Raw genomic sequence first — 17,622 nt, 5'->3', positions numbered from 1 at the left:
CCCCTCCAGGCGGTCACAAAGCACCGAGCTGATCTCCCTGTGCTATGCGGCTGCTTCCCACTAGCTATCTACCTTACATTTGGTAGTGTATATATATGTCCATGCCTCTCTCTCGCTTTGTCACAGTTTACCCTTCCCCCTCCCCATATCCGCAAGTCCATTCTCTAGTAAGTCTGTGTCTTTATTCCTGTTTCACCCCTAGGTTCTTCATGACATTTTTTTTTCTTAAATTCCATATATATGTATTAGCATACAGTATTTGTCTCTCCCTTTCTGACTTACTTCACTCTGTATGACAGACTCTAGGTCCACCCACCTCATTACAAATAGCTCAATTTCGTTTTTTTTTATGGCTGAGTAATATTCCATTGTATATATGTGCCACATCTTCTTTATCCATTCATCCAATGATGGACACTCAGGTTGTTTCCATCTCTGGGCTCTTGTAAATAGAGCTGCAATGAACATTTTGGTACATGACTCTTTTTGAATTATGGTTTTCTCAGGGTATATGCCCAGTAGTGGGATTGCTGGGTCATATGGTAGTTCTATTTGTAGTTTTTTAAGGAACCTCCATACTGTTCTCCACAGTGGCTGTATCAACTTACATTCCCACCAACAGTGTAAGAGGGTTCCCTTTTCTCCACATCCTCTTCAGCATTGATTGTTTCTAGATTTTTTGATGATGGCCATTCTGACTGGTGTGAGATGATATCTCATTGTAGTTTTGATTTGCATTTCTCTAATGATTAGTGATATTGAGCAGTCTTTCATGTGTTTGTTGGCAGTCTGTATATCTTCTTTGGAGAAAAGTCTATTTAGGTCTTCTGCCCATTATTGGTTTGGGTTGTTTGTTTTTTTTTGTTATTGAGCTGCATGAGCTGCTTATAAATTTTGGAGATTAATCCTTTGTCAGTTGTTTCATTTGCAAATATTTTCTCCCATTCTGAGGGTTGTCTTTTGGTCTTGTTTATGGTTTCCTTTGCTGCGCAAAAGCTCTGAAGTTTCATTAGGTCCCATTTGTTTATTTTTGTTTTTATTTCCATTTCTCTAGGAGGTGGTTCAAAAAGGACCTTGCTGTGATTTATGTCATAGAGTGTCCTGCCTATGTTTTCCTCTAAGAGTTTGATAGTTTCTGGCCTTACATTTAGGTCTTTAATCCACCTTAAGCTTATCTTTGTGCATGGTGTTAGGGAGTGATCCAATCTCATACTTTTACATGTAGCTGTCCAGTTTTCCCAGCACCACTTATTGAAGAGGCTGTCCTTTCTCCACTGTACATTCCTGCCTCCTTTATCAAAGATAAGGTGACCATATGTGCGTGGGTTTATCTCTGGGCCTTCTATACTGTTCCATTGATCTATATTTTTGTTTTTGTGCCAGTACCATACTGTCTTGATTACTGTACCTTTGTAGTATAGTCTGAAGTCAGGAAGCCTGATTCCTCCAGCTCCGTTTTTTGTTCTCAAGATTGCTTTGGCTATTCGGGGTCTTTTGTGTTTCCATACAAATTGTGAAATTTTTTGTTCTAGTTCTGTGAAAAATGCCAGTGGTAGTTTGATAGGGATTGCATTGAATCTGTAGATTGCTTTGGGTAGTAGAGTCATTTGCACAATGTTGATTCTTCCAATCCAAGAACATGGTATATCTCTCCATCTATTTGTATCATCTTTAATTTCTTTCATCAGTGTCTTATAATTTTCTGCATACAGGTCTTTTGTCTCCTTAGGTAGGTTTATTCCTAGATATTTTATTCTTTTTGTTGCAATGGTAAATGGGACTGTTTTCTTGATTTCACTTTCAGATTTTTCATCCTTAGTGTATAGGAATGCCAGAGATTTCTGGGCATTAATTTTGTATCCTGCTACTTTACCAAATTCATTGATTAGCTTTAATAGTTTTCTGTTAGCATCTTTAGGATTCTCTATGTATAGTATCATGTCATCTGCAAATAGTGACAGCTTTACTTCTTCTTTTCCGATTTGGATTCCTTTTATTTCCTTTTCTTCTCTGATTGCTGTGGCTAAAACTTCCAAAACTATGTTGAATAAGAGTGGTGAGAGTGGGCAACCTTGTCTTGTTCCTGATCTTAGTGGAAATGCTTTCAGTTTTTCACCATTGAGGACGATGTTGGCTGTGGGTTTGTCATATATGGCCGTTATTATGTTGAGGAAAGTTCCCTCTGTGCCTACTTTCTGGAGGATTTTTATCATAAATGGGTGTTGAATTTTGTTGAAAGGTTTCTCTGCATCTATTGAGATGATCATATGGTTTTTCTCCTTCAATTTGTTAATATGGTGTATCACGTTGATTGATTTGCGTATATTGAAGAATCCTTGCATTCCTGGAATAAACCCCACTTGATCATGGTGTATGATCCGTTTAATGTGCTGTTGGATTCTGTTTACTAGTATTTCGTTGAGGATTTTTGCATCTATGTTCATCAGTGATACTGGCCTGTAGTTTTCTTTCTTTGTGACATCCTTGTCTGGTTTTGGTATCAGGGTGATGGTGGCCTCGTAGAATGAGTTGGGGAGTGTTCCTCCCTCTGCTATATTTTGGAAGAGTTTGAGAAGGATAGGTGATAGCTCTTCTCTAAATGTTAGATAGAATTCACCAGTGAAGCCATCTGGTCCTGGGCTTTTGTTTGTTGGAAGATTTTTAATCACAGTTTCAATTTCAGTGCTTGTGATTGGTCTGTTCATATTTTCTATTTCTTCCTGATTCAGTCTTGGCAGGTTGTGCCTTTCTAAGAATTTGTCCATTTCTTCCAGGTTGTCCATTTTATTGGCATAGAGTTGCTTGTAGTAATTTCTCATGATCTTTTGTATTTCTGCAGTGTCAGTTGTTACTTCTCCTTTTTCATTTCTAATTCTATTGATTTCAGTCTTCTCCCTTTTCTTCTTGATGAGTCTGGCTAATGGTTTATCAATTTTGTTTATCTTCTCAAAGAACCAGCTTTTAGTTTTATTGATCTTTGCTATCGTTTCCTTCATTTCTTTTTCATTTATTTCTGATTTGATTTTTATGATTTCTTTCCTTCTGCTAACTTTGGGGATTTTTTGTTCTTCTTTCTCTAATTGCTTTAGGTGCAAGGTTAGGTTGTTTATTCGAGATATTTCCTGTTTCTTAAGGTAGGATTGTATTGCTATAAACTTCGCTCTTAGAACTGCTTTTGCGTGCATCCCATAGATTTTGAGTCGTCGTGTCTCCATTGTCATTTGTTTCTAGGTATTTTTTGATTTCCTCTTTGATTTCTTCAGTGATCACTTCGTTATTAAGTAGTGTATTGTTTAGCCTCCATGTGTTTGTATTTTTTACAGATCTTTTCCTGTAATTGATATCTAGTCTCATAGCGTTGTGATCGGAAAAGATACTTGATACAATTTCAATTTTCTTAAATTTACCAAGGCTTGATTTGTGACCCAAGATATGATCTATCCTGGAGAATGTTCCATGAGCACCTGAGAAAAATGTGTATTCTGTTGTTTTTGGATGGAATGTCCTATAAATATCAATTAAGTCCATCTTGTTTAATGTATCATTTAAAGCTTGTGTTTCCTTATTTATTTTCATTTGGGATGATCTGTCCATTGGTGAAAGTGGGGTGTTAAAGTCCCCTACTATGAATGTGTTATTGTCGATTTCCCCTTTTATGGCTGTTAGTATTTGCCTTATGTATCGAGGTGCTCCTATGTTGGGTGCATAAATGTTTACAATTGTTATATCTTCTTCTTGGATCGATCCCTTGATCATTATGTAGTGTCCTTCTTTGTCTCTTCTAATAGTCTTTATTTTAAAGTCTATTTTGTCTGATACGAGAGTTGCTACTCCAGCTTTCTTTTGGTTTCCATCTGCATGAAATACCTTTTTCCATCCCCTTACTTTCAGTCTGTATGTGTCTCTAGGTCTGAAGTGGGTCTCTTGTAGACAGCAAATATATGCGTCTTGTTTTTGTATCCATTCAGCCAATCTGTGTCTTTTGGTGGGAGCGTTTAGTCCATTTACATTTAAGGTAATTATCGATACGTATGTTCCCATTCCCATCTTCTTTATTGTTTTGGGTTCGTTATTGTAGGTCTTTTCCTTCTCTTGTGTTTCTTGCCTAGAGAAGTTCCTTTAGCAGTTGTTGTAGAGCTGGTTTGGTGGTGCTGAACTCTCTCAGCTTTTGCTTGTCTGTAAAGGTTTTAATTTCTCCATCAAATCTGAATGAGATCCTGTTAACCTTACGGGGATTCCCTTGTGTGTTATTTGTTGTTTTTCCCTTGCTGCTTTTAATATGTTTTCTTTGTATTTAATTTTTGACGGTTTGATTAATATGTGTCTTGGCGTATTTCTCCTTGGATTTATCCTGTATGGGACTCTCTGTGCTTCCTGGACTTGATTAACTATTTCCTTTCCCATATTAGGGAAGTTTTCAACTATAATCTCTTCAAATATTTTCTCAGTCCCTTTCTTTTTCTCTTCTTCTTCTGGAACCCCTATAATTCGAATGTTGGTGCGTTTAATGTTGTCCCAGAGGTGTCTGAGACTGTCCTCAGTTCTTTTCATTCTTTTTTCTTTATTCTGCTCTGCATTAGTTATTTCCACTATTTTATCTTCCAGGTCACTTATCCGTTCTTCTGACTCAGTTATTCTGCTATTGATCCCATCTAGAGTATTTTTCATTTCATTTATTGTGTTGTTCATCATTGTTTGTTTCACCTTTAGTTCTTCTAGGTCCTTGTTAAATGTTTCTTGCATTTTGTCTATTCTATTTCCAAGATTTTGGATCATCTTTACTATCATTATTCTGAATTCTTTTTCAGGTAGACTGCCTATTTCCTCTTCATTTGTTAGGTCTGGTGGGTTTTTATCTTGCTCCTTCATCTGCTGTGTGTTTTTCTGTCTTTTCATTTTGCTTATCTTACTGTGTTTGGGGTCTCCTTATTGCAGACTGAAGGTTCGTAGTTCCTGTTGTTTTTGGTGTCTGTCCCCAGTGGCTAAGGTTGGTTCAGTGGGTTGTGTAGGCTTCCTGGTGGAGGGTACTAGTGCCTGTGTTTTGGTGGATGAGGCTGGATCTTGTCTTTCTGGTGGGCAGGTCCACATCTGGTGGTGTGTTTTGGGGTGTCTGTAGACTTATGATTTTGGGCAGCCTCTCTGCTAATGGGTGGGGTTGTGTTCCTGTCTTGCTAGTTGTTTGGCACAGGATGTCCAGCACTGTAGCTTGCTGGTCGTTGAGTGAAGCTGGGTGCTGGTGTTGAGATAGAGATCTCTGGGAGATTTTCGCCATTTGATATTATGTGCAGCTGGGAGGCCTCTTGTGGACCGGTGTCCTGAAGTTGGCTCTCCCACCTCAGAGGCACAGCACTAACTCCTGGCTGCAGCACCAAGAGCCTTTCATCCACACGGCTCCTTAATTTGGGATGATTCGTTGTCTATTCATGTATTCCACAGATGCAGGGTACATCAAGTTGATGGTGGAGCTTTAATCCGCTGCTTGTGGCTGCTGGGAGAGATTTCCCTTTCTCTTCTTTGTTCTCACAGCTCCCAGGGGCTCAGCTTTGGATTCGGACCCGCCTCTGCGTGTAGGTCGCCGGAGGGCGTCTGTTCTTTGCTCAGACAGGACGGGGTTAAAGGAGCCGCTGATTCAGGAGCTCTGGCTCACTTAGGCCGGGGGAGGGAGGGGCACGGAGTGCGGGGCGGGCCTGCGGCGTCAGAGGCCGACATGACGTTGAGCCAGCCTGAGGTGCGCCGTGCATTCTCCCGGGGGAGTTGTCCCTGGATCCCGGGACCCTGGCAGTGGCGGGCTGCACAGGCTCCCCGGAAGGGTGTGTGGATAGTGTGTGGATAGTTCGCACACAGGCTTCTTGGTGGCGGTAGCAGCGGCCTTAGCGTCTCATGTCTGTCTCTGGGGTCTGCACTTTTAGCCGCGGCTTGCACCCGTCTCTGGCGCTCCTTGAAGCAGCGTTCTTAATCCCCTCTCCTCGCGCACCAGGAAATAAAGAGGGAAGAAAGTCTCTTGCCTCTTCGGCAGGTCCAGACTTTTCCCCAGACTCCTTCCCGGCTAGCCGCGGCGCATTAACATCCTGCAGGCTGTGTTCACGGCGCCAACCCCAGTCTTCCCCCGGTGCTCTGACTGAAGCCCGAGCCTCAGCTCCCAGCCCCGCCCGCCCCGGCGGGTGAGCAGACAAGCCTCTTGGCTGGTGAGTGCCGGTCGGCCCTGATCCTCTGTGCTGGAATCTCTCCGCTTTGCCCTCCGCACCCCTGTTGCTCTGCTCTCCTCCGCGGCTCCGAAGCTCCCCCGCTCCGCCACCCGCAGTCTCCGCCCGCGAAGGGGCTTCCTAGTGTGTGGACACTTTTCCTCCTTTACAGCTCCCTCCCTTTGGTACAGGACCCGTCCCTATCCTTCCGTCTCTGTTTATTCTTTTTTCTTTTGCCCTACCCAGTTACGTGGGGGGTTTCTTGCCTTTTGGGAGGTCTGAGGTCTTCTGCCAGCATTCAGTAGGTGTTCTGTAGGAGCTGTTCCACGTGTAGATGTATTTCTGGTGTATCTGTGGGGAGGAAGGTGATCTCCACGTCTTACTCTTCCACCATCTTCCCGGAAGTCTCCCAAGATATCCGATTTTAATTGAAAGGGACTCACTGTATATTCTTATCCACCTCTTTAAGTCTTCTTAGCCAGTATTTAATGAGTAAAACATTAAAGTTCTAATTAGAGTATTAGATTAGGTTAGAAAAATGCCTGTAATGTCAGATAATGCCTCCATTTTTTAATGTTTCTGAACATTCCTGAGACAAACAGAACCTGGCAAACAAATCCTGGCAAAACACTTACCTGGCAAAATACAACTGCATTAAAAACAGTCTAATACCTGTGTAACCCAAGGGTGTAATTAAATCATAGGAAGGAAACATGCCAATAGAATAAGTAGAGCTTTACTTGTCATGAGCACCCCAAAATGGGCATTCTTTGTACTGCAGTCTTACCAACCTTGAACTGAAACACTGTTTATAAGGTATCATTTAAAACACTCCTATAAGAATACAGTGATACAGTCATTTGCTTTAAAAGTCCATATTGCAGATATATTGGGTTGGCCAAAAAGTTCATTCGTTCTTTTCCGTTAAGATGGCTCTAGTAGCACTTAGTTGTCTTTAACTTCATTCGAAACAATTTTTTTAGATTGTATGTGACAGCTCTCATATCAGCGTGCATTTAAAAAAAGACTTATCAAAACTGGTGAACTTCTGTGTGGCCATTTTAATATTGAAGATGGAAGAAAAAAAGCAACAGTTTCGGCATATTATGCTTTATTATTTCAAGAAAGGTAAAAATGACTGAAATGCAAAAAAAGATTTTGTGCAGTGTATGGAGAAGGTGCTGTGACTGATCAAACATGTCAAAAGTGGTTTGTGAAGTTTCGCGCTGGAGATTTCTCACTGGACGATGCTCCACGGTCGGGTAGACCAGTTGAAGTTGATAGCGATCAAATTGAAACATTAATTGAGAACAATCAACGTTATACCACGCAGGAGATAGCCGACATACTCAAAATATCCAAATCTAGCACTGAAAATCATCTGCACCAGCTTGGTTATGTTAATCGCTTTGATGTTTGGGTTCTGCGTAAGTCAAGCAGAAAAAAACCTTCTTGACCATATTTCTACATTTGAAACGTAATGAAAACGTTCTGTTTTTAAAACAAATTGTGACAGGTGAGGAAAAGTGGATAATGTACAATAATGTGGAATGGAAGAGATGGTGGGGCAAGTGAAATGAACCACCACCAACCACACCAAAGGCCGGTTATCATCCAAAGAAGGTTGGATTCTGTATATGGTGGGATTGCAAGGGAGTCCTCTATTATAAGCTCCTTCCGGAAAACCAAACAATTAATTCCAACAACTACTGCTCCAAATTAGACCAACTGAAAGCAGCACTTGACGAAAAGCATCCAGAATTAGTCAACAGAAAGTGCATACTATTGTATCAGGATAACACAAGACCACATGTTTCTTTGATGACCAGGCAAAAATTGTTACAGCTTGGCTGGGAAGTTCTGATTCATCTGCCGTATTCACCAGACATTGAAGCTTCAAATTTCCATTTATTTCAGTCTTTACAAAATTCTCTTAATAGAAAAAAATTTCCATTCCCTGGAAGACCGTAAAAGGAACCTGGAACAGTTCTTTGCTCAAAAAGATAACATGTTTTGGAAAGGACTTCCCTGGTGGCGCAGTAGTTAAGAATCCGCCTACCAATGCAGGGGACGTAGGTTCAAGCCCTGGTCCAGGAAGATTCCACATGCCACGGAGCAACTAAGCCTGCGAGCCACAACTACTGAGCCCACGCGCCACAACGACTGAAGCCCACACGCCTAGAGCCCGTGCTCCGCAACAGGAGAAGCCACCGCAATGAGAAGCCTGTGCACCGCAATGAAGAGTAACCCCCACTCGCTGCAACTAGAGAAAGCCTGCGCACAGCAATGAAGACCCAACACAGCCAAAAATAAATAAATAAATTTATAAAAAAAATAGTTTTGGGAAGATGGAAGTATGAAGTTGGCTGAAAAATGACAGAAGGTAGTGGAACAAAAGGGTGACTACATTGTTCAATAAAGTTCTTGGTGAAAATGAAAAACGTGTCTCTTATTTTTACTTAAAAACCAAAGGCACTTTTTGGTCAACCCAATACAATAAAATGCATGAAAATCAGATTTATATTCTTTGTACTGGTACAGCTTAGCAGTTAAATAATCAAAATGTACATAGAACTGGTGAGGCAATAGTAAAGAGTTTGAATTGCTGTTTATGTCTATTTAGCCTTAGAAGGCATACAAATTTTTAACATGAGAAAAAATTGTACCAATTTAGAAATCAACAAAGGTAAGATGAGAATACAGTCTTATTAAAATTATTAAAAAGCTAAACATGGTAGAATATATTTTCTTTGCAAATCACATAACAGTGCATTCAAAAATTTTATTCTTCAGTGGAAAAAGTCTGTGATTACTAGTTTTTCTATAGAACTGTCCTGCTTATAATACCTCTGAAGATGCTTACAAAGTTTTATTTTTAAGTTAATATTTGAATAGGTAATGTACTCTCATAGTTTTAAAAGGTAAAAATACAGTGAAGAGTCTCTCTCCCACAGTTTTCTCCTATCCTTCTACCGCCTCCTTGACTGCAAATATAGTGCTTTTTTTAAGGTACCTGAAGGAAACCGACAGGAAGCAGAGCAGATCATGGTACCGAAGAAACAGCACAGGGCCTGGAGCTAATGCCAAGCTCGAATGTGCCTCTGCCACTCCCTGGCCGGCTCCAATACCTGGGAAAACCTCAGTGTCCTCATTTGTAAAAGGAGGATCGACATCAGAGGATTTCTGTGGGTTTAAAATAGTGCCTACATTCCCTTCAAACTCTCCCCAATAAAACCACTGTTATGAATCTGAGATATATTCCCTGGAACCTCTTCTATGCATTTACAAACATTATCCTGACCTACACATACTCTAACCTTAACCTGCAAAGGCATCTCTATGGCTTTCACTAACATTTCTCAGATACTCCTAAAATATGTTTCTTCTTTTATTTCTAATTGTTTTTGCATTCTCTGTTGTTTGGGACATAAACAGTTTGTCCCAGACGTGATGGATTCTCTCTTTTGTCAGTAGTATTCCTGTGTTCAACTGTTTGGGCTTTGAATTAATTTTGTCTGCGATTAAGAGTATCACATTCTTTTGGGACAGCTTCCCCTACACCCCTGCTCCTTTTATCACTTATCTATGAGATTTTGTTTTCAGTGTCTGTCTCCCTTGATAAATAACAGCATTTAAAAACTCCAACCTGTCTCTATTAATAAGTATAATCCACTCACACATAATATTTTACTTTATGCTTTCTATTAACTATGCTTCTCTTCTTTCTTCCTGCCTGCCTTCAGCTTACTTGGTTTTCCTTTTTCTTTTTTTTTTTTTTTAAATAAACCCTAATTCTCCCCCCTATTCAAAGGTTCTCAAATGCGTCAGTACTAGGGCATACGGATATCTGAGAGGCAGTTCTTTGGTTGTTGTGACTGGCTTGTATCCCCCCTAACTTTCAAAGGTCCTGCCACACATGCACTAAGTGAAAAACTTGAGCCTATAATATAATCTAATTCCATTTCAAAGAAAAACACAAAGTATTTTTTGGATGGTTATACTCGACACAGAATTATCGAGGAATTTAACTGGACTTTCACATTTAAATCAAGGGAAGACTATACTTAGTTTTGTTTATGACTCTACCAAGAATTTGGTGACTTTGGTGACTTTGAAAACTTGGTGACTTTGAAACTTTACCATTTCAAAAAATCATGTTGCTGGTGGTACTTAAGAACAGCATAACATACTTGTATGGGTCTGCATTTATAGCTATACATTCATAATGACTTTTCATATTAGAAGGATCTAACTATTTCATCTTGTCTTCTAATGTAGCTGTACCTGCGACCACATTGTAGTCCTTTTATTTTCTTCAACTCTTTGCTTGTTTTTCTGTTCATATTTATTAATGAAGGACTAGGCTGGGTGAGCAGTTAGGGTATACAAACAGCTTCCTTTATCAAGAAAGCATGTGGGTAGCTATAACCCTGGAATGTCCCTTCACCATTATCCTGGGATCTCCATTCACCATCACCTTGGAAATTACTTTTGCCTCTCTCATATGCTGGATCTACTGCTTTCTACACTCGAAATCTCTTCTTTCTTGATTTATGCCTACATCTTGGTGAAAAACAGTTCATCCTCTAGTAACCAGCTAAGAAAAGGTACATGAGGTAAGAATTTTGAAGACTCTCCTCCTATTTGATAGTTTGGTTGGATATAGAATGATGGATTGGTAATAATTTCCATTCAGAATTTAAAGTCACTGTGCTAATGCCTTCCAGTTTTGCTATTGAAAAGTCTAAAAGCCATTTAGACACTTGATCCTTTGTATGTGACCTGTATTTTCAGGAGTGGCAAGGCAGCCAGAAACGGTAGAACAAAGTGAGCAAACGGGAACCAGGGGAGTGAAGGGGGACAGATCACATAGGGCCACATAAATTTTGTTTTTTTTCCACTATGAGTGTCATGGGGAACTACTGCAGAATTTTGAGGAAAGGAGGAACATTACCTGACTTATCGGAAATAGATCATTTCAACTCCTGTAGTGAGACTAAAGTTGAAGAAAATGGAGATGGCAAGAGGGTAGAAGCAAGGAGACCAACAAGGAGGCTAATTTCAATAACCTAGGCAAGAGATGATGGTAGGTTAGACCAGGGTGTTTCACTGGAGGTGTGAGAAATGGCTGGATTCTGGATATATATTTTTAAGGTTGAGCCAAAGGGATTTGGTTCTGCATTAGCCATGGGGTTGAAAGAACAGAGTAAAAGATGACACAAAAGCTGCTGCCTGAGCAACCAGAATAATGGAGTGAATAGAGAAGACAGGGAACTCCCTGGCGGTCCAGTGATTAGGACTCGGTGCTTTCACTGCCGTGGCCCGGGTTCAATCCCTGGTCGGGGAACTAAGCCTCATGGAGTGGCCAAAAGGAAAAAAAAAAATAGAGAAGACAGAAGTATAAGGTTGGGGACAAGAAAAGTTCAGTTATGCACACATCAAGTACAAAATGTCTACTATTTGTCCAAATGGAGATGTTGCATCAACAGTTGGATACACAAAAGTCTGGAATTCAGGAGCAGCCGCTTTTTGGCTGGGCTGTTTTGGAGCATGGGCTCGTTTTGGCATTTACATTCCCTTTGATCCTATCCATTTTCCATGCCAGGTTAGCCAATGTGAGCCACATAATATTTTTTTAATATGTCCTTTTCTGCTTAAATCACCTAAAACTATTACTTATAGTGAAGAACCTTAACTGAAATCATTACTAAATCAGGAAAATAAATTAGTTTTAAATTGTGAATGAACAGAACTTTATTAAAATGGAAAGGAACTAATGGTAAAATCTTAACTGCTTCTAAGCTGAACATATCCCTTGGCAAAGCCCATCTATTTCCACAGAACAGGCAAAACAAAAATTGCAACCCAACATACAACTAATGAGCTAACCATAAAAAAAATCATTAAAATCCTCAAGTTTCCCCAAATGAGTTTCTCTTCCCTCTGGAATCTTCAATACTGCTATCAGCATGTTATATATAAGGGGATCATCCACCAGTAATTTATATTGTGTGAAAATATTCATCATACACAAGAAAATCCAATTTTATTACATAAGGTCAAAAAAAATAAAAATTCCAAATTAGAACTTGAAATTAATGACATGGTACACTATTACAAAGATGAATTAGATGTCCATTTTAAAAAAAAATGAGAATAAATCTCTGCACTGTTATCATACTATAACACAGTATTATTGTATCTATGAGCTTCCTAAGCATGCAGACATCTAAATTCTGGTAGTTATAACTAATATAGAAAAATTATACCCTCAGATAAATTGCTTTTAAAACATAGGCTGGGGCTTCCCTGGTGGTGCAGTGGTTAAGAATCCGCCTGCCAATGCACGGGACAGGGGTTCGAGCCCTGGTCCAGGAAGATCCCACATGCTGCGGAGCAACTAAGCCCATGTGCCACAACTACTGAGCCTGTGCTCTAGAGCCCATGAGCCACAACTACTGAGCCTGCATGCTACAACTACTGAAGCCTGTGCACCTAGAATCCGTGCTCCGCAACAAGAGAAGCCACCGTAATGAGAAGCCTGCGCACCTCAACGAAGAGTAGCCCCTGCTTACCGCAACTAGAGAAAGCCCGCGCGCAGCAACAAAAGACCCAACGCAGCCAAAAATAAATTAAAAAAAAAAAAATTTAAATAAATAAAATAAAATAAAATACAGGATGTAGACTTAGAGTTCCACAGGGTAATAAGATAACAGATACTGGGGAAAAAAGGTCCTATAAATTATGAGTAGAAGATAATGGATGCATGAGAGGTAGAAAAGTCTAGTATTGACATATTACAAAAGAATACAACGACGTTTAAATGAAAATACTGATAGTTTTTGTTAGATAACCTTTTTCTGATTATAAGATTTATTATCACAGAAAATACAAGAAAGTATAAAAGAGAAGTCTCAGCCCATATTCCAGAATCCAGAGATAACCACTTTTAACATTTCGGTGTACTCTCTTCTAGTCTTTCTTCCTATGCACACATGTACATGAAATGGGTGGGTGTGTGGGTGTATGTGTATGTGTACCCAAACGCAAGAGCTACTAAACGCCATTTGTACATCTTTTTTTTTTCATTTCATGTAACACACACATCTCCCTTGTTTTAAAATATTTTTCAAAGACAACTATTGTAAACAAGATTTTACCATATGAATTTCCATGATATAACCACTGTCCTACTAGTCAACATTAAGGTTGCTTATAACTTTTTATTACTATAAATAATGCTACAATAAATAGTATTATTCATAAATCTTTGAATTTCTGAATTTAGAGACCATATTTCTTTTTTTTTTATTTTTATTTTTTAGAGACCATATTTCTAACGATACTTCTTAGGAAAAATGTTTAGAAATCACTTAAATATGAACAATGTAGATATGATCCAAAAATGCTGCTTGATTCTGAATTTAAATAAAAGAAGAAGAAATACACATGAAATAAAAATTAAAAAGCACAATTCAATTCAAACAAACATCTATCAAACTTTGCCAGCAAGTTTCCTTAATGAATCAAATGAGTTTCTCCTCCCTCTGGAATCTTCAATACTGCTATCAGCATGTTATACATAAGGGGATCATCCATCAGTAATTTATATTGTGTGAAAATATCCACCCTACACTAAAAAATGTGGACTTTTAAAAGATCTGTAAAAATCTAAAATCTATTTTCACACAATTACGAAGTATTTCAAACCAAGAATGCTATAAGTAACGTCCCATCAAGCATGAATTAGTGTGCGCATTAGAAAAAGAAAGAAAAAGCTAAACATGGCTTCCTTGACAATCTACTAAAGTAAAGTGTACAGGGAATCCTAAAAAAGTAGGGCTTAGTTTTAGTCATCTCTTAAAAAGCAGCAAAGCTAATAGAATAAAGCATGTTAAAAATAAAAAATACTATATTAAGAAATAAAAAGAGGTAGTAGCCCTTATTAAAAACTAATCTACTGGGAAATTTTACCACAATTAAATTACAAGTCTATTTTTTGTTCCTAATATCAGAGTAATTTGAAAAAAATTTGCCTTATGTTTGATTGAAATAAGACATTAAAAACTATCAGCTCAAACTTCATAAACGGGAGAAAATATTTTTTAAACTCTTCTCAGATTAATCTATTTTTACATCAATTACCAGAGATATGACATTGCCATTTTATTTCTATACTCACAAGTGTCTGATTTAATTTATAAGTTCTTAGTTTGTTTCTATCCCTCTAAGGCATTCTTAAGGATCGTAAGTCCTAGTATATGCTAATTCTCGAAGGAACATCATTCACAATCAATGTACTTCTGATCACTGTACACAGACAATGAGTGAGCAGAAAACTTGCTTATTCAAGTATTCCAGCAAATGTTTGTACCTGCCTTTATTAACTGGCCTATAATAATATACCCCGGTACAAGAGTATTTTAAAACAGCAAAATGTTGTTATAATGTATAACATAATAATAATATACAGTTGACCCTTGAACAACGAAGGGGTTAGGGACGCTAACCCGCCATACAGTTGAAAATCCGCATGTAACTTATAGTCAGCCCTCAGTAAACGCAATTCCTCCAAATATGCAGTTCTACATCCTTGGATTCAACTAACTGCAGATGGTGTAGTACTGCAGTATTTACTATTGAAAAAAAATCCACATGTAAGTGGACCCTGAAAGTTCAAACCTATGCTGTTCAAGGGTCAATTGTACTTTATTGTTAATAATGGTCAAATGTTTCCTTTGTATATAAAAAGTATAAAGTACAGTACATAAACAGCCCTGTATTTAAGCTGTAAAAGTCTATAAAGGAGCTTCCCTGGTGGCGCAGTGGCTGAGAGTCCGCCTGCCGATGCAGGGGACACGGGTTTGTGCCCCGGTCCGGGAAGATCCCACATGCCGCGGAGTGGCTAGGCCCATGAGCCATGGCCGCTGAGCCTGCGCGTCCAGAGCCTGGGCTCCGCAACGGGAGAGGCCACAACAGTGAGAGGCCCACGTACAGCAAAAAAAAAAAAAAAAAAAAAAAAAGTCTATAAAAACCTACAGTTGAAATCTCACTACACTCAAACCCTGTTGTTCAGAAATCTGCCTCTGTCAAATAATTGATTTGGATCTGGAAATAAACTATAGAAATTTTTATTGTCATGCCATTTGTTGGAGTAGGATTTGAACTATATCATAAGAGGAAGTGTGACTTCATAGCAGTTTATCAAGTAAACAAGCTCCGTATAGCCAAAAATCATATGCATTAATACAGAACAGAGGACTTCCCTGGCGGTCCAGTGGTTAAGACTCTGCACTTCAATGCAGGGAGTGTCGGTTCGATCCCTGGTCAGGGAACTAAGATCCCATGTGCCACATGGTGTGGCCAAAAAAAAAAATACGGAACAGAAAAGCCTTTACACAAATGTGTTTCCCACCCATGATGGTGAATTTCGCCAACAAACATCTACCATAAATAAAGACAGCAATCTGTTTTTATCTCTAATAAAAGAACTGCTGGCAAGCATTTTAACCATTATGACTTAAACCACTGTGGAATTTCAATTATGAAATAATTTTTAGTGCCCATCAGATGAAAATCTTCCAATAAACAACATGCTCCCAAAAACAAGACAGAGCGGTACAGTTGAGTTCTGAATAGGACTGTTCTGTTCATCTCACCAGATTGATCAGCCTTCTCATCGCATGTTCATGAGAGCAAACACATTCACAGGGATCGAATCCACCTTCTGCCATGATTACCCAGCTTGATTTAACTTGACTGTTTAAATCTAGGAGGAAGGAAAAAATGTCATAAGACTACTATTCAGAATTACTCTTTCTCTTGAACTATAAAGAATTCATGTATGTATAGATTCATAATAGTTTTCTTAAATTAAGTATAGTTCATATTTATTAATGACTTAAATATATGAATTTATTACTAATCATATGAATTATGAATCTACACAAATGGTTGGCTACCACTTTACCATCAAACTGATTTCCTGTAAATGCAAATGTCTTCAGATACTCTATACTGGCCCCATCTGTGAAGCTGATGATACTAGAGCCCTACTCTGCTTAATTACCAAATCCTTAAACTTTGTTAGCCCCAGTACTGCTATGGACTGAATGTGTCCCCACTAAAATTCGTATGTTGAAGCCTTAATCCCCAAGGGGATGGTATGTGGAGGCAGGGCCTTTGGGAGGTAATGAGGTCATGAGAGTGGAGCCCTTATAAATGTGATTAGTGCCCTTAAAGAAGAGACTGATATCTCTCTCTCTTTAACATGTGAAGATACAGCAAGAAGGCATCCATCTACAAAGTAGGAAGAGATTCCTCACCAGACACTGAATCTGCCAATGCCTTGATCACGGGCCTCCCAGAATCCAGAACTGTGAGAAATAAATGTTTGTTGTTTAAGCCAGAGGTCCCCAACCCCCAGGACGGCTATTGGTCCACGCCCTGTTAGGAACCAGGCCGCATGGCAGGAGGTGAGTGGCCGGTGAGTGAGCTAAGCTTCATCTGCCACTCCCCATGGCTCACATTACCACCTGAACCATCCCTCCCCATCCCTCGTGGAAAAATTATCTTCCATGAAATTGGTCCCTGGTGCAAAAAGGTTGGGGACCGCTGGTTTAGGCCACTCAGTCTGTGCTATTTTACTATAACAGCCTAAGCTGACTATGGCAACTCTGCAGCCTTTATCCTACCAAGAAAGCCCTCTAAAAGAAAAAAATGAGTTATCTAAAATGATACCAATGTGGGGGGCAGGAGGGGCATGAATTTACATGAATGAACATGGTAAAAGCCAGTAAATAGCTGGGAAGATTTTGAAAAATAAGAGTAACAAGATGGAGTACTACAGATATTTAAGATGGAATAGGCGATCAATGGAACTCGTAAATTAACTTAAAAGACCTTCATTCATTCAAAAAATATTTAGCACCTGTGCTAGGCATTAGCAATATAAAAGTGAGCAAAAACTGATACAGTCTTTACCCTAAGGGTGTTCACATTCTAATAGTGGAGACAGATATTAATCTAAATATTTTAAAAATTATAAATGCAAACTTGTAAATGTTATAAAACATAAATGGACCAAAAGACTGGAAAAAACAGCACACAGAATGAGAAAAATATTTGCAAATCATATATCTGACAATGGCTTAATGTCCAGACTACAAAAAGAACCCCTCTAACTCAATAACAAAAGCAACTCAATTTAAAAATGGACAAAGGGGGCTTCCCTGGTGGTGCAGTGGTTGAGAATCCACCTGCCGATGCAGGGGACACGGGTTCGAGCCCTGGTCCAGGAAGATCCCACATGCCATGGAGCAAGTAAGCCCGTGTGCTACAACTACTGAGCCTGTGCTCTAGAGCCTGCAAGCCACAACTACTGAGTCCGTATAACACAACTACTGATGCCCACGCACCTAGAGCCCATGATCCACAACAA

At 39.2% G+C, this 17,622-nt stretch overlaps 1 protein-coding gene across 1 annotated transcript in view; it reads right to left on the bottom strand.

Annotated features, from left to right (window-relative positions):
- The window catches only part of SMIM14 (small integral membrane protein 14), a 71,596-nt gene that overhangs the window by 29,341 nt on the left and 24,633 nt on the right, over nucleotides 1-17,622 (bottom strand). Inside the window, exon 2 of the mRNA XM_027103140.1 lies at nucleotides 15,842-15,951. Coding sequence (XP_026958941.1) covers nucleotides 15,842-15,916 — 75 coding nt within the window. The 5' untranslated portion in view covers nucleotides 15,917-15,951. The remainder of the gene's footprint in view (nucleotides 1-15,841; nucleotides 15,952-17,622) is intronic.

The sequence above is a fragment of the Aethalodelphis obliquidens genome, unplaced genomic scaffold (genome assembly GCF_003676395.1).
Source record: "Aethalodelphis obliquidens isolate GAN/ISIS:26980383/991018 unplaced genomic scaffold, ASM367639v1 scaffold6, whole genome shotgun sequence".
In the NCBI taxonomy this organism is placed as follows: Eukaryota; Metazoa; Chordata; class Mammalia; order Artiodactyla; family Delphinidae; genus Aethalodelphis; species Aethalodelphis obliquidens.
Note: the sequence above shows the minus strand (reverse complement) of the source record. Positions and strands in the feature narration are given on the sequence as shown.